General features: G+C 45.4%; 1 protein-coding gene across 1 annotated transcript in view; it reads left to right on the forward strand.

Moving 5' to 3' along the window:
- MAN2B2 (mannosidase alpha class 2B member 2) overlaps window positions 1-25,584 on the forward strand; it is a 371,121-nt gene that overhangs the window by 53,547 nt on the left and 291,990 nt on the right. The window contains exon 4 of the mRNA XM_078678503.1: window positions 24,305-24,477. Coding sequence (XP_078534629.1) covers window positions 24,305-24,477 — 173 coding nt within the window. The remainder of the gene's footprint in view (window positions 1-24,304; window positions 24,478-25,584) is intronic.

A 25,584-nucleotide genomic window follows, 5' to 3' on the forward strand; every position in this document is an offset into this window, starting at 1 on the left:
AGTATCTCTCTGGTACCAAGCCAATAATCTAGTCGCGCCCAGCTGTTGTTTGCAGCATTAACGTGTGTAGCAGCGGTGATCCCTGCGTTACTCTTCCTCCAAATGTCTGTCAGCTGGAGGTCCTCTATTGCGTCCCGCAGCATATGTCTGGCATTTTTGTGGTGTTCCGTGGTGTGTGCAGCCCGGTCTAATTGATCCTGTAGCGCGACATTGAAATCACCTCCCCATAGTATGTGGTCTATATGTGTATCTGCGAGTGTCTGCCAGATTTTCCTGTAAAACCCCGGGTCATCCACATTAGGGCCATACGTGTTTAGTAACAGGAGTCTCTGTCCCCTGACCTTCCCCTCCACCATCACACTCCTGCCCTCTGAGTCCCTGGTCACATTCGTAATGTCAAAGTGTGTTCCCTTACGTATGAGGATGCTAACCCCTCTGGAGTACGTTGAGTAGTTAGAGCTTGTGACTGATTCAGCCCACCGTGTCCCTAGTGTAGATGTGTGTGCAGCATCTTGGTGTGTCTCCTGTAGATACACTATATCCGCATGTAATCTGTCAAAATAAGCAAACATCTGCCTTGTCTTTCTCGGGTTCCCCAGTCCCCTCACATTCCACGTGATCAGGGTTAATGTGTTAACTCTCGCCATAGTCATTTGTGTTCATCTTGGCTTCTATTTCAAAGTGTGGCAGCCGTGTACGGCTCCAAACAGGCAGTAAACAGTGAAGTGTTCGATGCGTGATCCCCGCCAGGTCGGTGAGGCCGCTACTACATAGTGTGCGCTCATGTATGGTCTTGGAGTTTGCCATGCTTCTCAGACACAGAGTCGACGATTCAAACATACCCAGTTCCCCCTTTTCCCCCCCACCCACTTTAGCGCCCGAACTGTGCCAAAGCCATCCCTTAACTAACTTAATCTGAACTTGAAAATACATTTTGGGGCGCCCCCGCTCGGGGGTATCGCCAGGTTCACACATCTCCATCCACGTAGTGGACGTGGACGGACGCCCATGTCGACTTTTTTTATGTCGTGTGTGTAGTTTTTTCACCCTCCACCCATCAAATTCCAACAAAAAGTAGGCGGGCGCCATCGAACAATTCCCCCCATCAAGATTCGACATACCTCAGGGACATTCGGTAGCTGCGGTCCGTTCCAGTGCTAGCAACGAGGGTTGGTCCTAGGGCTAGCGTCTGCACCCCCCTTACTACACGCTACTACCATTGGAGCCACTTGTCCCCCTGTTTATGATGCCTTGTCGTGCAGCCATCTGTGGTCCCATGGTCCCCCATTACTCACTGCGAGGACAGACATCTCAGGTCCGCTGCTTCAGTGTTCAAAAAGAAAGGTCTGTGGCAGTACACCTCCAGGCCAAGTGTTCCGGGGTGAGTCAGTGTGCGCCACCTATACGCCTCTGCTTGGTCCCTGGGCCGCTTCCGTGTTCATCAAGGTTTCCATGCCACCCTATCGTTCATTCCACATCGCTGGTCGGTTCCGCTCTGTTCTGCTCCTTCCTTCGCTTCCCCTGCTGTTTGATGAATTCGTGCGCCGCCTGTACTGTTTGCAAGATGACCGGTTTACTCAGGTTCGTGATTTTAAGTTTGGCCGGGTACAGCATGGCATAATCCAGACCAAGGTCACGCAGTTTCTTCTTCACCGGCGCAAATTCCTTTCGTGCTTGCTGTACCGCCATGGTGTGATCAGGGTAGAATTCCAGCGTGTTACCCTGGTGTGTGATTTTTCCCATTTCTCTGGCGAGTCGGAGGACTGTGTCTCTGTCCCTATAGTTGAGCGTACGCGCTATGATCATTCGTGGAGCGGCCCCCGGTTTCGGGACTGGCGCCAGGGAGCGGTGCGCTCTCTCGATCAGGAACACTGAGGACAGTTTGTCGGCGCCAAAGATTTCTGTTAGGAGGGACTCTATGTACGTTTCCATCCTCCCTGTGTTGGTGGATTCCGGCAGGCCGGAAATTCGGATGTTGTTCCTCCTGGACCTCGCTTCTTGGTCCTCCACCTTCGCTCGAAGGATCTCCACCGTTTTCTCCAGTCCTCCGCATACCTTCGACGTGGTTGCATGGTCGTCTTCCACCCTGGATATCCGTTGTTCTGCTTCCTCCAGGCGCTCGTCGTGCTTCTCTATTTTAGCCGCCATACTGTCCACTCGCTGCACCACGCTGTCCAATTTCCCATTCATCTCCTGCAGACTCTGCTGGATTGCACGAAGCACCGCTTCCATGGCAGACCCTTCCGCCATTTCAACGTCACCTTCGGTTTCAAGGGTGGCCGACATTGTTTTGGGCTGCTTCCTTGTTTCAAAGGGGAGCTTGGACTGTTGTTTGTCCGGCTTCCCCATAGTCCGCAGTGGTAGTGGCGAGGTTTGTGCGGCCGCGTTTGGGCTGCCGGCCGTTAGCGTGCTCTTTCCCGCTGGTGCCTGGGCCCCCCCCCTCTGGGTGCGTCTGCTCATTTACCCCCGGGTGTGGCAGTAAGGGGACGTTGATTGGTTTGCTGCTCGATACCGGTCCGGTGTCAGAGTTTAGACGTGGTGAGTACCCAATGGCGCACTCCGGCCCAGAACTCTCTCGCTGTGGGTGTGGGAGGTGGCGTCTACTTCTTCAAGGGAAGCTCCACGCACCTCCGTTGAGCGCACTGTGCAGGGAGCTCGCCGGTCTGTGGGGTCAGCTGGTCTGGTCAGGCGGCGCTTAGCGCTGGGTTGGCTCACCTCGTCAGTCGCTATTCCCGCTCCCGATGGGGCTCCATGCCGCCTGTCCCAGGGGCCGCCGATACCGCCGGTCTCGTGCGTTCCAGCGCCGCCGCCATCTTAGGCGCAGTGGAACGCACACCGGACTTCTCCGTTTTTTTTCGCATCTACCGGCCTCCGCTGTCTTGTCGCCTTGCTGCTCCCACAGCCGCTGCGGCTCGGCCTGAGATCACGCCGCCGCAACCCTCAGCGCTCCACTGGTCAGTTGGTCGCTTCAAAGCAGCAGCCGTCAGGCGCGGCCATCTTGTCAGTGCCCCGGCGGCGTCTTGGGTTTCCGCTGTTTTCTCGCCGTGCAGCTCACCAAACTCCGTCAGAATCAGATCATCTTGACGGCTTTAGTTTCCGACACGCGGAGCTGGTCGCAGTTCAGCTGGGTCGGTGGTTTAGAAGGGCGAAATGGTCAGTATGGTGGCGTCCATCCGGCGGAGCCGACAGTTCAGCCAGCCATCCCGCAGTGCGCCCTCTAGCGCCCCCCCTTAGACTAAAAAAAACATCCCGCTTCCCACCATCACGGCCGCTTCGGTCTTGTTATGTAGTCAGTATTTTTGCTACTAGTGTGGTAATTTGCAAACTGACCTAGGAACTAATAGGTTGGTTTGCAATTAACCGATTTCTGCTGGGTTGCAATTCGATCTACCTCATAGATATTAATGAGGTATGTTGCAAATTGTGATCCACTAGTAATCACAGCCATCACAGGGATGGTGGCCTGCTGAGGTCAGCAGGCCACCATATCTGTAATTGCTTTTAAATACAGAAATAAAAAAACTGGTTTATTTATTGAAAAAACGGAATGCATTTAAAAAAGGAAACTTGTGAGTATCATTTTTTTTAGAGTAGGCAGTAGTCATAATAATCTGTGAAAGTGCTTGGGTGAGAAGTATTGCATCCCATGATTGCTTGATTGCATCAGTCAGAGCTCCAGTGGCACCCAGCTTTAGTAGCCAGGGAAGGAGTTGACCTAATCCATCCCCCTCCACATATTGACGTGCCACATAGTCTTTATAAACTACCCTACCTAATCTTCCCATTAAATCATTGTTTCTTTCCTAACTCCCTGAGACAATGTATGTCTTCCAGTCCTGATTGAGCTCTGTTCTCAGCATGACATAATTTCTCCTATGTCTCCATCAAGTCACAATTTAGCACTGCCCTGACTCCATACATGGGTTTTTTACAAATCCCCCCTATCACAACTTTAAATAAGCCAGACACTGCCATCGCATCACTGGGCGTCCCCTCATTTTCAGAGAAAAGGACTTTCCCTGTTGTCTCCTTGTATGTTGCATTTTGGAGTGCTTAAGTGCATAGTCCCCTTGTAGGTATTTGGACCCTCACTCTTCCCCAGTATATTACCATTCCTAGGGGGTTGTGGTAAGTTAATGTGCGTTGCAAAAACTTCATGAAGTGCATCTTGGCACTTACCTGTTTATCACACAAATGCAGCTCCTCTTGTCCATTCTGGTATGCAACCGATAGACCGCTGAGCAAACAGAATACTTCCTAATAATTGTATGCGTTTGTCACCAAACATCTCTAAATTCCCTACAATTCATCCACTTCTGAAAGTAGAGGGTCACTCCAGCACTCTGAGTCCCACTCAATGTTGGTGTCAATCTGTCCAGGTCAATGTCATGCACACAAGTAAAGTTACCTCCCCATACTCCACGTGCTTGCAATTTCGAAATGATTGTGGAAGCTCATCTAAGAAGGCAAGGTGATTATTGTTTTATTGTGGGGCCAACAATGCCAGAAGAACCACAGTGTCCTGATCTAGCAATCTCTCTAAGATTGTGTATCAGCCCTCTAAATCCATCCACCTTACCCATCGAGGCAAGGGAACCGTTGGTGCAGGGCCTTATTATTATCAGTCGCTTGGACTATGGAAACGCCCTGTTTACCGCCTTGAATGAAGATCTGCTCTCCAAGCTCCAGATTTTGCAGAATACAGCAGCTAGGCTTGTCCTCAATCTTCCCCGCAGATCTCCATCCACTTCCAATTTACGAACCCTTCACTGGCTCTTGTTCCGACAGAGATGCCACTTTAAGATCTTAAGTCTAGCCCATAAGACAATGTATGATGCCAGCCCTTACTATTTAAAAAACAAACTAAATGGTATGTACCAGGAAGATCATTAAGGTCAAGCTTAAAATTATACCTTGCTCAGCCTCATATTCAAACTTTGCGCAATGGAGGCCGTTCCTTTTCATACCTTGCCCCCATGTTATGGAATGAATTGCCTATACATAACTCATCTACAACCGATCACAAACGTTTCCGTAAAAAACGTAAAACCTGGCTCTTCCCTCCAATCGCTGACTAGCCTCGGATTGTTGACTGTTCTATCGCCCTTTTGCTGCTAGCGCCATGAGACCTCATGGTGAGTTGCGCTCTATATAAGAACATTTGACATTTGCCTAGTATCACAGATGTGGTCCAGGGAGAAATCCATTCCACCATCCCTATGGCACCTGCAGTGTATTTTGTCTCACGCCTTAGCTAATTTGCAGAGCTCTTCAGCATTCATGTGTGCTTGCTTCCTGGATATGTGATGTGCGTTTGTCAATGCCGGTAGTAAGCATGCACCTTGTGTCTCTTTATCAACGTGTCCATGCCCCTAACATTCAATGTCAGAATGTTATATTTTTTGATTTTGCATCACCCATATATATGTTTAAATTATTGTGCTTGCATGGTTTGCTGTGTTAGTTCTATGCAGACCGTTTCTTACCCACCACTTCAGTAACTTAGTCAGCAAAGCAGCACCATATGAACTTATTCCTTGAAATTCTGCACCCCCCACAACTACATCCCAGCCAAGGAAGTAAGGCACTGTGAGGGATCCGTCACCGTGACCTAACCCAAGATGGCCGCCGGACTGGACCAAACCGGAAATGAGGTTGGCGTTGCAGGCTTCCAGGAAACGCCGGTCGCAAACTCCATCCGGCACACGGATACAAATGGCCGGCTATGCAGGGAAGGGTGTGTGTGAGCAGGAGCCGGACCCCCGTTCATGCGAGAGGAACGACGAGGACACCGAGGAGGAGAACGATCGAGGAGAAGAGGACGTTGCAGCCCCTGCGAGCTTCCAAGGAGAAGAAGACGCTGAAAAGACACCCGACAACGCGAGCGAGACCGGCCCCCTGAGGGAACCAGAGGAGGCAGGATCTCACCAAACCACGGTCACGGAGGACCGTGGCAACAGGCGAGTGACGGGGGCAACTGGGTTCTCTTTTAAGAGGTGGTGGGCGGGCCACCTGAGCACTTCACTGCGCCAATAGCACTTTTTTATCCCTTACGTAAGCACCTCACTGCTAGGGACCGGTGTGGGATGTGCACGCTTCCCCTACCCTACTGTATATATTTGCCACAGAGACCCTGACGCTTGTCTTGTGTGTTTTCTTTTCCCTTCTCCCCCCCTCTGGAGGCCACTTTCAAGTCTTCACCAACGCGAAGCAACCTGGGTCTAGTACAAGCCCGAAGGAAGAAGGGAACTGGAGCCACGATTGTTACAACTTACACTGAACATTCCTTAAGAAACGTGACTCTCCAATCACCCTAAGACTATTTGTTTACTCACTTTTTTTTGTATTATAACCAGTGACTCTATAACTGGACAAATCCGGTCTCTACCTGGACATGCTGCGCAGTTCATGCACAAACCCGAGCATTTAAAACCGAGAAGAGCTAATAAAGCCTGTAAACCCTACCCAGCGACTCGCTCTTACCTCCATCCGGCTAGTGACCGGGACGAACCTCTCCTACAGTGGTGTCAGAAGAGGAATTTCGACCGCGATCCTGCAGTCGGACCCCACCAACACGGAAAATATTGTTACCCAATTGGCGGAGGGACAACACCACCTACAGTTGATGGTAGAGGAACAAGGAAAACAAGCCCAAAAGGACCGAGAGGAGGTACACACGGCTCTCAGGGATCAGGCTGCTCTTCTGGTCAACAACCAACAAGTGCAAGATATGGCCATATTACGATTATCTGATGTCGTAGCCAATACTAGGGTTCATCCCAACGTACCCAGTGCAGTATTACAAAAATATCAAGCAGGCTATGACCCGGATTTTTTCTTTGTAAAATTTGAAAGGGTGGCCACCACTGCCTCATGGCCTCCCGAGCGCTGGGGTCAGTATGTCGCTCCCTTATTGTCGGGGGAACTGCAGGCGGCCTACCAGGCCGCTAATCCAGATGGAAACACACCCTATTCGGACATAAAAAGAACCATCCTAGAAAGACTAGGATACGACACCGAATACTACTGAACACGCTTCCGGAAAGAAAGGTGGTCGGCGGGCGACAACCCTAGAACTCTGTACTATCGCGTTCGTGATCTTGGGTGTCGTTGGCTTCAGCCCACCACCACATCAGTAGAGGACATGACAGAGAAAATAGTCCTGGAACAATATCTTGAGGCTCTGCCAGGCAACACCCGGGCCTGGAAACAACAACATCCTAATGTGTCAGCGACTTTAGCGGTTGATCTAGCCTGTGCCTTCCATCGTTCCCCAGATTTCCGTCCCTTGGCACTCCGCACCAACTCCACCCCGATCCGTCCTCCTTTACGACCAGCACCCCTTCCACTAGATCCCAGAAGCGCCCCTTCCTCGGTTAAACCACCCCAAAGGTTTCAGCCTACCATATCACCAAATCAGGATCCCCAGTGCTTTCACTGCGCAGAGTGGGGCCACATTGCACGTAATTGCCCAGCTAGATCCCCTGCCCTGAACCTATGGATGTGGGGTATACCAGGGGGAAGATCTATAGTACAGGAAACGCCACTAATCCATATAACCTGAAAATACATGTGAATGGGAAATCTATAGTAGCAGTACTCGACACAGGCTGCCAACAAACCGTGGTGGCTGCTGACTTAGTGCCCAAGTCCCTTATGATTCCAGACACCCAGGTACAAGTTACCTGTGTACATGGGGAACAAAAACTCTACCCTCTTGCTGAAGTAGCACTAGAAATCCTAAAAGAAGTCCAGCTACGGAAAGTAGGGGTAATTCCAGGACTGCCCGAGCGGGTCCTCCTAGGGACAGACCTGCCACGTTTCCACGATTACTTAAAGTCTTTGACAGGGTCCGCCTCATCAACCGAGTGGTTGACTGACGCCCCCATTGCAAAAACCTCCATATATCAACCACCAGAGCGAAAGATAAAAATCAGAAGGAAAAAAAGAGAGGAATGGGTTCGCTTTTCCCAACAGAGGTATTCCCCTGCAGTGACTGTTCTTTCCTCCCCAGAGCAGACTCCAAGTACCAGTCGCAGCTCCAGGGCAGACGAATGGGAAGATAGCTCCCTACAGAACGCATGGACACAGGCCGAGGAAGAACAAGAGGGGGAGGTAGGTCCCTATTTTGTGATAAAAAGGGGTTTGTTATATCGCCTTACTCACACGGGGAGAGGGAAAAGGGAACAACTCCTAGTGCCCGGCCCGTTCCGCCCCCAGGTCTTGCTGTTGGCCCATAGTCAAGCTGGCGGTGGTCATTGAGGAAAAGAAAAAACCCTTGATTATTTGTTGGAATGGTTCTATTGGCCGGGGGTTTATCACGAGGTTGCCAGGTTTTGTGCTGCTTGTGTACGTTGTCAGCTCATCAACAACCCCACCCTACCTAGGGCCCCCCTTCAGCCCTTGCCCATTATAGATGTCCCCTTTAGTCGGGTGGGTATGGACCTGGTGGGACCCCTAATCCCCTCTGCCCGTGGACACCGCTTTATCTTGGTTATCGTTGATTATGCCACTCGCTATCCCGAAGCCTTTCCCCTAGCCACCGCAAACTCTAAAGCAGTAGCTCAGGCCACGGTGACCCTGTTTTCGAGGGTGGGCTTCCCCAAGGAAATCCTAAACGACCAGGGGACTCCCTTCATGTCACGCCCCATGAAGCAAGTCTGCGACATCCTCCAGATCAAACAGATAAGGACGTCCGTATATCATCCCCAGACCGATGGTCTGGAGGAACGATACAATAAGACCATAAAAACCCTGTTGAGGAAACACATAGATATCACCGGAAGGGATTGGGACCGCCAACTGCCCCTGGTCCTTTACGCAATTCGCACCCATGAACAGAGGTCCACGGGGTTCTCTCCCTTCGAACTTGTGTTTGGGCGGAGACCCCGTACTCTTCTGGACATGGCGGCAGAACAGTGGGTGGAAGCCGAAGAGGAAGGAAAACCCCTACTCCAGTACAGTGAAAACCTCAGAGACACCCTAGCATCTGTTTGGGAAGAAGCACACACACATTTAGAGCACACCCAAACACAGCAAAAACGTTTATATGATCGACAAACCCGGCTAAGAGAGTTGGCTTTAGGGGACAAGGTCCTAATCCTTTTGCCTTCCTCTGAAAAAAAACTACTGGCTACTTGGCAAGAACCTTTTCCTGTATTGGCCAAAGTTACACCCGTCACTTATCGGGTGGCAGTACCCCACAACAATAAGGCGTCCCAGATATACCATATAAATCTCCTAAAAGCCTGGGAAGAACCTATACCAGTCCCTTCGTGTTCCAGATAAAACACAATGTTGGTTGTTACAACCAAACCCCTAGAGGTATCCCATTACACCCAAGAGGACACAGAAAACCCCTCCTGGGGCTCCCAAACCACTGAGGAACAAAAGAGCCAGTTAGAAGCCCTCTGTGCTTCATTCCCCACGGTTGTATCAGTAAAACCTGGAAAAACGACGCTAGTAGAACACTCTATCGTCACAAACCATTCCCAACCCATTAAACAAGCACCCTACCGCATCCCAGCAGCCAGGCGAACAGCAATGGAAGAGGAAGCCAAAACGATGTTGGAGGCAGGGATTATTGAACCCTCAAAAAGCCCGTGGTCTTCTCCCATAGTGTTGGTGCCGAAGCCGGATGGAAGCATCCGCTTCTGCATCGACTTCCGTAAACTGAACGCAGTGTCCCACTTTGACGCCTACCCTATGTCTAGGGTAGATGAACTGGTCGAAACACTAGGTCAAGCAAAAGTCATGTCCTGTATACATTTAACTAAAGGATATTGGCAGATCCCGTTACACCCCGGGAGTAGAGACAAGACTGCCTTCACGACGCCCTTATGTCTCTTCCAGTTCAAAGTGATACCCTTCGGTCTCCATGGAGCCCCAGCGACGTTTCAGCGTCTCATGGATATAGTCCTGGGGCCCCGTAGAGAGTATGCAAGGGCATATCTGGACGACATAGTGGTGTATGGCGCAGATTGGGGAACTCACATGCTACATCTACGTCAGGTCTTTAGAGCCCTTCAGGAAGCAGGATTAACCATCAATCCCCGGAAAACCACCTTAGGGGCTGACCACATAGAATACTTGGGCTATGATATCCGGGATGGACAAATCCGTCCCCTGGTGAACAAGGTAGCGGCCATCTCCCACATTCCGCGCCCCACAACCCGAAAGGAGGTTCGGTCCTTTTTAGGCTAAGTGGGCTATTATCGGCGGTTTGTTCCCCATTTTTCTTCTTTGGCCAGTCCTTTAATGGAACTACTCACCAAGCCGCTTGCACGAGACAAAATGCCCTGGACCTCCTCCCAGGAACGAAGTTTTACTGCCCTGAAAACAGCCCTTTGTACAGACCCCGTCCTGACCTGCCCCGATTTCCACAAAACCTTTGTACTGCAGACCGACGCATCAGACAGGGGTTTAGGAGCCATACTGTCACAGCCCGATAGGAAAGGGATGCTCCACCCGGTCTTGTACATAAGTCGTAAACTCTTCCCTAGAGAGGCAGCCTATGCGACAATAGAAAAAGAATGCTTGGCAATTAAGTGGGTAGTAGAAGCACTGCAATATTACCTTTTGGACTGTCATTTCATACTATTAACTGATCATGCACCATTGGCCTGGTTGGCCCTGCATAAAGATACTAACCCCAAAGTTCTACGGTGGTTTCTTGCTCTACAACCCTTTTCCTCCAGCACGTTCCACTTGCCAGGGAGCTTACAGAACAATGTGGATTTCCTGTCAAGATGTCCTTCGTCCGAATGGGAATGTGGTATGGGTCACGCACTCCTCTTTGTATCAACCTGTTGGGTTGTGGTGTGCTTCGAGGATATCACCCCCTGATAAGAAGGTGTAGTAATCAAGTTCAGTCTGTGGTACCTAAGGTAAGTACCAACTCCTTGAGCACAACCTTAAAATGAAAAATTCACTCTTTCAGCCAGAGTTGTATAGAAGCGCTGTCCATGTTTAATTCACATGTACTGAATTACATCGATTGTCCAATCTTATTCAAATGAATTATGTATCCAATCCAATTGTTGCATTTAAACATTTTCACAATTTCCCTCCCGATGCATTTCGGACCTCAGTCCTTCGTCAGGGGAATCCTACAAAGACAATGACATCGTCTAAGAATTGTACCCCGAGGTACATTCAACCAATTTACATAAAAATTATAACAATAAACTAAGGTGCTCAACCCATGATGAAGAGTTGCATAATTATCATTGTGCTGAATCATTCTATTAAAATAATCAACGTGCTTATTTGAATGAAGTCAAAAATTAATAATCATGAAGTTCGTGATAAATCAACCAGTTCCAAAACGCCCAGTGCTCAGTGAACGGTACTAATGTCCAATTGCGTACCATGCAATCGCGTGCTCTGTGCCTGATATATTCATTATAGTGCCCTTAATCGAGAAGTTACAAAGCGCCCAGTGCTCGGTGATCAGTGCTCATGTTCAATTGCGTAACGTGCCATCGCGTGCTCTGTGCCTAATATATTCGTTATAGTGCCCTTAATCGAGAATACAAACAAACAGTAAAATACCGATTTACAACTTACAGAAAGAGGTGCAGTGAGAGCCCGCGTCCCACTCGTGTGCTCGCCGGCAACTACAAGCCGAATTCAAACGTGAACGCCGACATAAATAAGGGATAACCCAATGCATGCAAACCCGAGGGTCTGTGGCGGCCATCTTGTAGTGGTGTAAAAAGGTCTCCAAAAGTGTTAAAAAGTCAATTCAGAAACAAATTGTGTGGTACAAGTGAGTTACAAAGTAAACCTCATTACTTAACCAAATAAAATTAATCAAAGCTAAAACGGCAATTTATAATTAAACTGAGATATATCCATAACATCACAGTAACATTGAAAGTAAAGTAAATTGATGCATTAGCATGAACATGAAGGCAAGTATCAGTGTCTATGGTGATGTTCTACAAGTAACATATAAATTCCATCCGATCATTGAGACCGGATGGTTTCATTGATTGAAGAAACTTAATCCAGTGATTCTCACGCTGTAATAGAAAATCATTATTATCTCTGCCATCCCGTTTATTCACCACTTCCACAGCAGCAAATCGCAGTTGACTAATGTTGTGCCGGTTGTCTTTAAAGTGTAAGGCAAGATTAGATTTCAGATTCATTGTCCTTATGTTGCTCTTGTGCTCGTTTATTCTCAGTTTCAATTTTCTTGAAGTTTTACCAGTGTAAACCAATCCACAAGGGCATTTGATAATGTATATCACATTCTCAGTGTCACATGTTGCGTTCAATTTGAGTCTGATGTTCGTGCCCTTCAGAGGATGTTTTAATATCGGACCTTTTATCATGTTGTTGCAGTTCTTACAATTCAAGCAAGGCTGATTTCCTTTGAAAATGGTTTGCTCATGTTGCCTAGGATTTTTGATAATTTCTTTCAAGTTTCTACCTCTCTTGTAGGCAAATAATGGCTGTTGATTAAAAATACCATTAAAGTCTTGTTCTCCACATATGATCGGCCAATGTTTCAAAATTGAAGCCTTGTATGCCTTGGATGCTTCTGAAAATTTGGATACTACCACTGGTCTTTTGGTGTCACCCTTATCTTTTGTCACTAGTGTGTCTTGACGTGTAAGATTGTCACATCGTTCTTTAGCTTTAATCAAAATGTTCTCAGGGTATCCTCTTTGCTCAAAACGTTCCAACATTTGTTGTGCTTGCAATTCATATTCAAGTTCATTGGATACAATCCTTTTAACCCGAAGAAGCTGTGAGAAAGGGAGGTGATTCTTTAATGGTTTCTGGTGATAAGAATTGTAGTGCAAGATGTTATTTTTGTCCGTTTGTTTTCTATACAAATTGGTTTCCAGATGGTCCCCAACCCGCATCACTCTGACATCCAGGAATGTGATAGTTAGCTGGTTCACTTCATGCGTGAACTGAATACGATTGTTGATGTTGTTCAAGTTTGTTAATGCTGATGATAATGATTCCAGATCTCCATGCCATATGACGAAAATATCGTCTATGTACCTCAGAAACATTTTGGCATGTACCATCCACTGTGTCTGGTTCAAGATGTGGTTATTTTCAAAGTATTGCATGAATGCGTTAGCGTACACAGGTGCCGCACAGTTGCCCATAGATGTCCCGGACAGCTGTGCGTACAGCTGGTCACTCCAAGAAAAGTAGCTTTGATATAAAGTAAAATGCATCAGCTGCATGATGAAAATTTGAAAATCATTGGCCAAGTCTGAGTGAAGCAAAATGTTTTCCACCGCTTCCATCCCCAAATCATGGGGAATGCTTGTATAGAGGGATTTAACGTCTATCGAGCAGAGCCAGATGTTGTCACCTTCCTCAAATGTAATCTCCTTGATCTTTAACAAAAAATCTGTAGTGTCTTTGACATATGTACAGGACTGCTGTATTAGAGGTTGTAAATATCGGTCAATGAGCTTGCCGGTGTTCTCATGTATACTCCCACGAGTCGAGACAATTGGCCTGAATGGTGGTGATGTTAAGCTCTTATGAACTTTCGGAAGCATATACATGCTAGGAATACGTGGATTGGTGCTGGTCAGGTACTTCCTGGTTTTGGAATTAATCGTTCCATTTTCTTCAGCCATTGACAGTATGTTCATTAATACCTCATTGTACTGGGTAGTAGGGTTAGACAGCAAGAGACCATAGGTGTTGGTGTCTGAAAGATGCTCTTGAACTCGTTCATTATAAAACGTGGTGTCCATTAGGACTAGTGCCCCTCCCTTATCCGCGGTTTGATAAGTAATGTCTTTTTTCTTTGCCAAATTGTTCAATGTTGAGTATTCCTTACTAGTTAGGTTCAGATGTTTCTTCTTCCTAGTAAAGGTGATGCTGCTGATGTCATTTTTAACCAGTTTTTCAAAAGTGTCAAAGGACTTATGACTCACAGGTGCCATGAAGGTGCTCCTTGCTCTTAGTCCTTTTAGTTGGTCAGTACGTTCACCATCTGGTGGTGGCACCACATTTTCAAAAAAGTGTCTCAATCGCAAATTACGCATAAATTTGAACAAGCTGATTTCCAATTCTAATTCGTTGGTGTGGCTTGTAGGGATAAATGAGGTGCCTTTTTGTAGTACATTGATTTCATGATCAGATAGCGTATAAGAGGAAATGTTAATCACGAGGTTGTTTTCTTTGTTTTCTCCACTCTCTTGTTCAGAGTTGAACTCCTCATGTCTCTCCCCGTCTCTCTTTCCTTTTCTTTTGGCCTGGCTCCTCCTGGGTCGTCTCTTTCTTCTGATCCCTCGCCTAAAAAAGGGACCGCAGAGGGGGTAGATGATTCCGTGCTGGTTGTCGGTTTGTTCATGTCCGGTCGTCTTCGGTCTCCCCGTGGTTCTTCCTCTGAAGATGAAGTCTCCGTTGTGTTAGTCTGATCTCTTTGTGGTCTATTTTGTCTTCTCCTGGCATAGACCTCTGCCCAGGAGTACACCTCCCCTAATTTATAATCAATAGTATCTCTTCTATACTTCCGTATCTTTCGCTCGTTTATTTCTCGGGTATGCTTGTCCATTTGAATGGTGATGTCATCCAATATCTTTGACCATTCCTCAGCGGATAACATGTCACTTAGTTCCTGTTTACATTGTTGTATCTCCTTGTTCAATTCTTCCAACGCTCGTGATAATTCATCAACAATTAACAGAATTAAGTCTAAAGAGCATTTATTTAAGATGGCGTACCATCTTTCCACAAATTTAGAGCTGTTCCTGCACAGGAGTGGCTTTAGCGGGATGCGGAGCCCCCTGGGTATCCGCTGAGCGCGGTGATAACGTATTAAAGTACTGGCGTGAAGCCTTTGACTAATTTCCTTCTTTGTGAAATATAAAAGTTGTTTCAAACAATTTTCTTTATTCCTTGTAGGACCTTGAGGACTTGCCACCTCGGGGATTAAAGCGTAGATTTTGTCAATGTCATCAATATTGAAAGCAAATGTATCCGCTTTTAAATCGGTTAGTGCCGCAATGTCATCATATACCATGGAGGCCATAGTTAAGCTGTTTGATTTGGGGTGCAGTGGCCCTGGTCAGGGTCAGAATACGAATGTGGTATGGGTCACGCACTCCTCTTTGTATCAACCTGTTGGGTTGTGGTGTGCTTCGAGGATATCACCCCCTGACAAGAAGGTGTAGTAATCAAGTTCAGTCTGTGGTACCTAAGGTAAGTACCAACTCCTTGAGCACAACCTTAAAATGAAAAATTCACTCTTTCAGCCAGAGTTGTATAGAAGCGCTGTCCATGTTTAATTCACATGTACTGAATTACATCGATTGTCCAATCTTATTCAAATGAATTATGTATCCAATCCAATTGTTGCATTTAAACATTTTCACAATTTCCCTCCCGATGCATTTCGGACCTCAGTCCTTCGTCAGGGGAATCCTACAAAGACAATGACATCGTCTAAGAATTGTACCCCGAGGTACATTCAACCAATTTACATAAAAATTATAACAATAAACTAAGGTGCTCAACCCATGATGAAGAGTTGCATAATTATCATTGTGCTGAATCATTCTATTAAAATAATCAACGGGCTTATTTGAATGAAGTCAAAAATTAATAATCATGAAGTTCGTGATAAATCAACCAGTTCCAAAACGCCCAGTGCTCAGTGAACGGTACTAATGTCCAATTGCGTACCATGCAATCGCGTGCTCTGTGCCTGATATATTCATTATAGTGCCCTTAATCGAGAAGTTACAAAGCGCCCAGTGCTCGGTGATCAGTGCTCATGTTCAATTGCGTAACGTGCCATCGCGTGCTCTGTGCCTAATATATTTGTTATAGTGCCCTTAATCGAGAATACAAACAAACAGTAAAATACCGATTTACAACTTACAGAAAGAGGTGCAGTGAGAGCCCGCGTCCCACTCGTGTGCTCGCCGGCAACTACAAGCCGAATTCAAACGTGAACGCCAACATAAATAAGGGATAACCCAATGCATGCAAACCCGAGGGTCTGTGGCGGCCATCTTGTAGTGGTGTAAAAAGGTCTCCAAAAGTGTTAAAAAGTCAATTCAGAAACAAATTGTGTGGTACAAGTGAGTTACAAAGTAAACCTCATTACTTAACCAAATAAAATTAATCAAAGCTAAAACGGCAATTTATAATTAAACTGAGATATATCCATAACATCACAGTAACATTGAAAGTAAAGTAAATTGATGCATTAACATGAAGGCAAGTATCAGTGTCTATGGTGATGTTCTACAAGTAACATATAAATTCCATCCGATCATTGAGACCGGATGGTTTCATTGATTGAAGAAACTTAATCCAGTGATTCTCACGCTGTAATAGAAAATCATTATTATCTCTGCCATCCCGTTTATTCACCACTTCCACAGCAGCAAATCGCAGTTGACTAATGTTGTGCCGGTTGTCTTTAAAGTGTAAGGCAAGATTAGATTTCAGATTCATTGTCCTTATGTTGCTCTTGTGCTCGTTTATTCTCAGTTTCAATTTTCTTGAAGTTTTACCAGTGTAAACCGTTTGTTTGTATTCTCGATTAAGGGCACTAAAACGAATATATTAGGCACAGAGCACGCGATGGCACGTTACGCAATTGAACATGAGCACTGATCACCGAGCACTGGGCGCTTTGTAACTTCTCGATTAAGGGCGCTATAATTAATATATCAGGCACAGAGCACGCGATTGCATGGTACGCAATTGGACATTAGTACCGTTCACTGAGCACTGGGCGTTTTGGAACTGGTTGATTTATCACGAACTTCATGATTATTAATTTTTGACTTCATTCAAATAAGCACGTTGATTATTTTAATAGAATGATTCAGCACAATGATAATTATGCAACTCTTCATCATGGGTTGAGCACCTTAGTTTATTGTTATAATTTTTATGTAAATTGGTTGAATGTACCTCGGGGTACAATTCTTAGACGATGTCATTGTCTTTGTAGGATTCCCCTGACGAAGGACTGAGGTCCGAAATGCATCGGGAGGGAAATTGTGAAAATGTTTAAATGCAACAATTGGATTGGATACATAATTCATTTGAATAAGATTGGACAATCGATGTAATTCAGTACATGTGATTTAAACATGGACAGCGCTTCTATACAACTCTGGCTGAAAGAGTGAATTTTTCATTTTAAGGTTGTGCTCAAGGAGTTGGTACTTACCTTAGGTACCACAGACTGAACTTGATTACTACACCTTCTTGTCAGGGGGTGATATCCTCGAAGCACACCACAACCCAACAGGTTGATACAAAGAGGAGTGCGTGACCCATACCACATTCGTATTCTGACCCTGACCAGGGCCACTGCACCCCAAATCAAACAGCTTAACTATGGCCTCCATGGTATATGATGACATTGCGGCACTAACCGATTTAAAAGCGGATACATTCGCTTTCAATATTGATGACAAAATTGAAACTGAGAATAAACGAGCACAAGAGCAACATAAGGACAATGAATCTGAAATCTAATCTTGCCTTACACTTTAAAGACAACCGGCACAACATTAGTCAACTGCGATTTGCTGCTGTGGAAGTGGTGAATAAACGGGATGGCAGAGATAATAATGATTTTCTATTACAGCGTGAGAATCACTGGATTAAGTTTCTTCAATCAATGAAACCATCCGGTCTCAATGATCGGATGGAATTTATATGTTACTTGTAGAACATCACCATAGACACTGATACTTGCCTTCATGTTCATGCTAATGCATCAATTTACTTTACTTTCAATGTTACTGTGATGTTATGGATATATCTCAGTTTAATTATAAATTGCCGTTTTAGCTTTGATTAATTTTATTTGGTTAAGTAATGAGGTTTACTTTGTAACTCACTTGTACCACACAATTTGTTTCTGAATTGACTTTTTAACACTTTTGGAGAGCTTTTTACACCACTACAAGATGGCCGCCACAGACCCTCGGGTTTGCATGCATTGGGTTATCCCTTATTTATGTCGGCGTTCACGTTTGAATTCGGCTTGTAGTTGCCGGCGAGCACACGAGTGGGACGCGGGCTCTCACTGCACCTCTTTCTGTAAGTTGTAAATCGGTATTTTACTGTTTGTTTGTATTCTCGATTAAGGGCACTATAACGAATATATTAGGCACAGAGCACGCGATGGCACGTTACGCAATCAGGGGTGTGGAATTTATTAAAATATCTACTTGTCCATGGGGCAAGTTGCTTCATAAATCTACTTGTCCTGTAACAAAATCCACGTGTTACTTTGGTTCCATGTGGTTCGGCGACAAATTATGGCAGCAATCTCATTATATAAGAGCTCTTATATAGCCTCTCTGATTAAGCCAGGGCTCATACCACAGTAGTTTTTGAATACTCGCAATCCCTTTATGTTGCCACATTTCTGCTAATCTACATACTGGGACTGAAGGTAGTGGTAAGCAATAATTCCAGGGTTGGAATGCCCTTTAAGTCTGTGCAAATCTACTAACTTGCATGTTTTAAGGGTTTCCAACAACTCTTCTCTAATCTTTTCCCATACTGAGAAATGTTTGAAATTTACTCCTGACAATGACAGGCGTAAACCTTCTTCCAGAGTTGGGAAAAAAGTGGTTGATGGGAATATGACCTTGCAAACACTTGGGTTTTCGCATGAACAAATCTACACATGCACATTTGCTCATGATAAACTGCAGTTCACAAATATTTTCCAGGAGTACATTTCTAGCCCTACTTCTAAAAATTCTTGTAAATTCACGAAAGCCATACAGCTGCACTTAATGCAAGGAAATATACCAAGGGTGCACTTTTGAGACTTTCTTTAATAATAGGGCCCCTAATTTGGTCTGGCGTTAACCGCAACCTTTTGTGTTTGTTAGAATTCTCTCTCCCTCTCTCTGCATCGGCTGGCTTCACTGTGAGTGACGGCATTAAGCTCTTTCACAAGGAGCATATTGGCACACAAAGTAGTTTTGTTCAGTGGCAGTAATTAATGTGGCAGTGTGTGCTTTTTTTCTACCAATTTGTTTTTGCTTTTACCAATGTTTGTTATAATGGTGAGGGCCTGGCAGCTCTCACATCAAGTAGGCTTTACAAAAACAATGCCAAAACAAGTCACGTATTGGCAAAACGAAAAAGCTGATCACTAATTTCAAATTGACTGGCTTTGCCAATGCTTGTTTATTTTTGTTTCTCATAATCTTATTGAAACTGGTTACACTGATTTTCCAATATGAATATTTTTGCGAAATACTAGCATGCAACACATTTTACTAAATGATGCTGCAAAGAAACGGTACCTGAAATTTCAGTTTAGCAAAATGTTTTTTTTTCCTACTTTAATTTTTTTAGGAACATTTTATATTGAAAGCAAAATCATTAATCTTGCTCTCAAGCTTCTGAAAATATTTGCATCTAATCAGAGAGCATTCTGGGAGCATTATGCATAGCCTCATATTGCTAAACTTTGAAACCGTGAGTACACATTTTTATACTGTAACCACTGTCAGTTGTGCGATCAGAACTTACATTTACTTAGAGCGATCACCCTAATAGAAAAGGCTTTCAATTAATGAACCATAAATACAAGTTTGAACAGCATTAACATAGGCACACAAGTAATAACTTAACTTCAGGCAGTGCCCTTCCCTGGCCCTTAATGGGCTACTGCAAACTGGCAGCCAAAGGGTTTGTGCTGCAGGGGGTTGGGCCTACTTGTCCCAAGGACAAAATACAGATTAAAACTTGTTGCCCTTGACCCCAAACAATATGTCCAGGGCGTCGGGCTATAGGAATTTCCCATCCCTGCGCAATTGAACATGAGCACTGATCACCGAGCACTGGGCGCTTTGTAACTTCTCGATTAAGGGCACTATAATGAATATATCAGGCACAGAGCACGCGATTGCATGGTACGCAATTGGACATTAGTACCGTTCACTGAGCACTGGGCGTTTTGGAACTGGTTGATTTATCACGAACTTCATGATTATTAATTTTTGACTTCATTCAAATAAGCACGTTGATTATTTTAATAGAATGATTCAGCACAATGATAATTATGCAACTCTTCATCATGGGTTGAGCACCTTAGTTTATTGTTATAATTTTTATGTAAATTGGTTGAATGTACCTCGGGGTACAATTCTTAGACGATGTCATTGTCTTTGTAGGATTCCCCTGACGAAGGACTGAGGTCCGAAATGCATCGGGAGGGAAATTGTGAAAATGTTTAAATGCTACAATTGGATTGGATACATAATTCATTTGAATAAGATTGGACAATCGATGTAATTCAGTACATGTGAATTAAACATGGACAGCGCTTCTATACAACTCTGGCTGAAAGAGTGAATTTTTCATTTTAAGGTTGTGCTCAAGGAGTTGGTACTTACCTTAGGTACCACAGACTGAACTTCGTCCGAATGGCCCAACCGTCCATTCGCGGGGGAAAGGCAGTGGGAGGGATCCGTCACCATGACCCAACCCAAGATGGCCGCCGGACTGGACCAAACCGGAAATGAGGTTGGCGTTGCAGGCTTCCAGGAAACGCCGGTTGCAACTCCATCCGGCCCATGGATACAAATGGCCGGCTATGCAGGCAAGGGTGTGTGTGAGCAGGAGCCGGACCCCGTTCATGCGAGAGGACCGATGAGGACACCGAGGAGGAGAACGATTGAGGAGAAGAGGACGTTGCAACCCCTGCGAGCTTCCAAGGAGAAGAAGACGCCGAAAAGACACCCGACCACGCGAGCGAGACCAGCCCCCTGAGGGAACTAGAGGAGGCAGGATCTCACCAAACCACGGTCACGGAGGACCGTGGCAACAGGCGAGTGACGGGGGCGACTGGGTTCTCTTCACTGCGCCAATAGCACTTTTTTATCCCTCACTTAGGCACCTCACTGCTCGGGACCGGTGTGGGATGTGCACGCTTCCCCCTACCCTACTGTATATATTTGCCACAGAGACCCTGACGCTTGTCTTGTGTGTTTTCTTTTCCCTGCTCCCCCCCCTCTGGAGGCCGTTTTCAAGTCTTCACCAACGCGAAGCAACCTGGGTCTAGAACAAGCCCGAAGGAAGAAGGGAACCGGAGCCACGATTGTTACAACTTACTCCGAACATTCCTTAAGAAACGTGACTCTCCAATCACCCTAAGGCTATTTGTTTACTCCCTTTTTTTGTATTATAACCAGTGACTCTATAACTGGACAAATCCGGTCTCTACCTGTATATGTTGCGCAGTTCATGCACAAACCCGAGCATTTAAAACAGAGAAGAGCTAATAAAGCCTGTAAAACCTACCCAGCGACTCGCTCTTACCTCCATCCGGCTAGTGACCGGGCCGAACCTCCCCTACAGGCACCTAGCCAAAACAATACAACACACAGTATAGGAGCCCTCTTCTGATTCATCCCCATTGGAACAATGGGGATGTCATCCATAGTCACATTTGGCTCCCCGTTGTCCTTTGCTGCTGGAGCTTTGTTCATTCTCTTTACCCATGCCCACCTGCCCACAGCAGACAGACATACCATGCAGAGCTACCGTTCACTTGATTTGTGCGGTCATCCCTTCAAATTGGGGTATCAGACAATCTAGATACAAGTTCCAGCCCCTCTTGTGCATCTATTCCTGAGTCCCCAGAATCTGTATCTTCACAGCCAGTTTTTGTTTCATGTTTTGAGAACTCCGCATCCTTCCCCCATTGGCTTTGAGACGACACATCTGTTAGTACTCGGACACGTTCCTTGGCTGCCTGTGCATCAGTAGATTTTTTTCTCAATCACCTGTTGTGCAGTCATTTGGACCAGTATGTGCTCCATCCCTCCCTTGGCCCTTGATTGTCCGGTCGAGCCTCTATGCCTTTCAATTGGAGCCAATGCCAGGCCTCACTCTTAATGAAGTGTTCCCTTCATCTGCTATAATCCTGAGCATGACAGGGTACATCAGTGGGAAATACTGGCCACTTAATGCAGTTGTTTCTTGACTCACACAGAGGCGCCCCCTAAATCCTGGACTCTGTTTGAGTAATCTAGGAATATATTAATTCAGCTCCTGTTGATGGTCCATGGGCACTTCCTTCTTGCTACTAGCAAAACAAGGATTCTGTCTCTATAGTTGAACGTTCTCACCAACTCTCGCATAGGTGGCGCCCCAGCACTCTGTGTGCCTTCTCAACAGAGAACAAATTGGTGGTTTTACCTGCTAGTACTGTTGACATCAGCCACTCCTCTCCTCTAAGAATAACTCCAGCACATTCCGGCAGTTCATTTATTCTAACATTATTGCTCCAGGAGCACCCTTCCGCATCCTCTGTTCTAGTCTTTAAGTCCTTCACCTCATCGTTCAACAGTGCCTACTGCCTTTGCATTTCTTCCAAAGTGGATCTCAAAAAGGTTAATGCAGATTTGTTGTTCTCTACCCGGTCAACAAGTTACCTATGATCCACTCGCAAGAGGCCCACTTCTATTGCCAGAGCGTTTATTTTTGTTTCAAGTATGCTTTTTGCATCTAATAAGACCTGCATTATCTCGTTGAACCTTCCTGAATGCTCCTCAAATGTCAAGCCTACTTGTTGCAATGTGCTCGCCTCCCCAAGTGGGTTGTCCTTTTGGCAGTGGCACCTTCACGCTTTTTAGTTTCATCATCTTCTACTTTGTATTTTTGCCCTGGATGTATTTCCTCAGAGTACTCTACAGTCTTACAATGTATGCAACCCCTACGCAGGAACATGTACATGTCACTAGATCCTCCACCCACAGCCAGTACCCTACTGAGTAGTAAGATTGCATTATGTTGCAGGTCTCATGCTCCTCTGTTATCCACCACATACAGTTAACTTCTTGCTACTCTGCCTGTGTGCAGTTCCCAATCCTGGATCCCACACACTTCGAGGTACGGTAAAACGGTGTATCACACCTTTCACGCTTGTCTGCACGTCTTCCATGATGATCCTGGACCAGGAACGCCTCCCGAAGTCTACCCTGTTGTCCGTCTTGGGGTAAGTAAAATTAGTAGCCCTTGCCACATTGAGGCCCATTTATTATTGGTCCCAACTTATGCCTAACTCCTCTCTCAGAGAAAACGGTGCTCCCATCCACAGCTACTCACCTGATTGCGGCCCGCTCCAACAGAGCAGACCAGTCAGCTCTGCTGATGCCCACGTCTGACTTGGGGGTGGGGTAAAGTTCAAAAGACTGCTGCGGGTCCTCGGAGGCCCCGTCTAGCCCCATCTGCTCATGACTGCGTCATGCAAGGCAGCAGGCTTAATCAGCTCCCACAGCACTGACGCTCTAGGCCGGCACAGCCACAATTATTTCTATTCCCCTAGGAAGGGGATAAATACTAAATGTCTGAAAGAGCGTACTGAGGGTCTGTGCGCTGGTGGTGATCCGGACAGTGCATAAGTGTGGCTTGCAATCACTGTCTTTAGTTTATACTTTTTCTTTCCAATTTAACATATCAATAAATAATTACAATACACATTGGTCAGAATTCCTTTGTATATTGTTATTCATATATCGATGTTCTAGAAAAAAAAGTTTTTTGACTGTTATTGAGTAGTTAAAATTAAAAGAAAGAGTATAAAGCGTTGAAAAAATAATTCCTGTGCAGCAGAACTCATTGTTATTGTTTACTGTTCTATATAACCCGGTTCTTAGGGACACCGCATTGCAATGAATGGTTTTTAGTCACTATCTTGGCATCGGCCTGCCCCCTTAGATTTCTTTCTAAGCAGTGATCTATATGTTGTACTGATGCACCTCAGAAAATGTTACTTTGTTTTTTCTGAATTTTGTTTATTCCTTAATAAGAAGACTATCTTAACTGACTGATAAGAGCGAGTCAACAGTTTTGTGATTAGTCAGCCATTGTTGGAATTTCAGTGAAGAAGATTTGAAATATCTTGCATTATTTTAGATTGTTCTTTTATTAATTACACCCAGTATGAAGATTTACCCACCAAACCATCTGGATGTTCGGTTTCTCTGAGAACATCATTAGCAAGTACAATCACCTGTAGGCTCTCCTCCTTGTGCAGAGGCATATCTGTTGAAGATGGCATCACAGGAGATCCTCTTCACACACAAGCGAGAGTCCAGTATTCATATAAAAGGCAAACAAAACCTACCCTCAAGTTTTGAATAATATATTGTGAATGAACAAATCCGTGAGTGAATCATCTGAAGACAGATCATTTTTAAGATAAATGTGCTTATTTGTGGAGTGCATATTTCCTAAATACCTTGTGAAAATTGAAAAATATAAAGGTCAATAACTTACCACTTTTATTGGCAAAACTTACTTTTTGCAGAAGGCCATGGCTTTTTGTACGAGACTTTTGGAGTGAGACCACAGTTCTCTTGGCATGTTGATCCCTTTGGTGCATCCTCAGCTACGCCTACCGTGTTCGCATTGGCTGGGTTTAATGCCCATGTGATATCCCGTATTGACTACAACCTTAAAAGCGACATGCAGAACAAAAAGGTATGATCCATGCAAGGCTAACAGAAGTGACACATCTTAATGTTTTAGGGAGTCCTCATAATAAGTAATACGTTCTCAGCGAATTACAGTCAAACTATAAGCAATTCTCTTTACATTTGTCAAATATAGTTAAGATGTTATCTCCCTTTTTCTACATAATGAAGTGTTTTTTTAACTCTTTTATTTTTTACATATTAAATTGGGTGTTTTGTATTTTTTGGTCACCTTCCAATAGCTTGCTAAAGTGGGCTGCAAATTGCATGAACGTAAAACAAGAAATAAGGTAAACAAAGGCAGTTAGGTGCACTAAGATGAGAGAGATAATAAAAGGCGCTAATTGATAATTGGCCCAGGAAAATGAATCAGTTAAATGATCTTTTGAGTAGTACTGGGTTGAAGAGTTTCCTGGGTTGAAGAGCATTTGGTTCTTCTTGATCCAGGCCATTCTAAGGACAGGGCTCTGCACTGATGGATAAAGCCTGCCACGTTTCTGTCTATTGGAGAGGAAATGAAGGCTCAGCTGCATGGATGCTGATCCAAGGTTCCTTGTGGGGGGATGTCAGAGGGCTTGGCTATTATATGACTTTCACCCAGTAAGGCTTAAGGATAATAAAAAGCATGTTTTATTCAATCCTGTAATTCACATGGAGCCAGTGTTTTCCGACCTAGTTTTGACAATATTCTGCAGGTTCATACACACCATGGCAGGCTGATTTTATAGTCTTTAGGGCATTGAGCCTAGCCCTAACTCCAACTCCCACTCAGCAGCATTAAACTAGTAAAGGAGGTTTTCATCAAAGAGGGAGATTGTGTGTGCAAATTTTCCTACATTCAAGCCCCACTGTTTGGTGTAGCTGTGGAACATACCGACCATCAGCTCCTTAGCCAGGGCAAATAAAAGAGGTAAAGAGGGTATTCCTGCCTGATGACCCTGTAGATCAACCATGGTTTCGGGATTAGTCTACCAGTTCTCATTGTTCGTGTACAGTAGTTGTATCTATTTCCTTACCACAGTGCCAAGGCTCAATTTTCAAATTCCAACATGGTGCCATCGACTCCATGGCTAGAGTGAATAAGGGGGATAAAGAGAGAAGCTCCTTCTGGTGC

The sequence above is a fragment of the Lissotriton helveticus genome, chromosome 2_2 (assembly GCF_964261635.1).
Source record: "Lissotriton helveticus chromosome 2_2, aLisHel1.1, whole genome shotgun sequence".
In the NCBI taxonomy this organism is placed as follows: domain Eukaryota; kingdom Metazoa; phylum Chordata; class Amphibia; order Caudata; family Salamandridae; genus Lissotriton; species Lissotriton helveticus.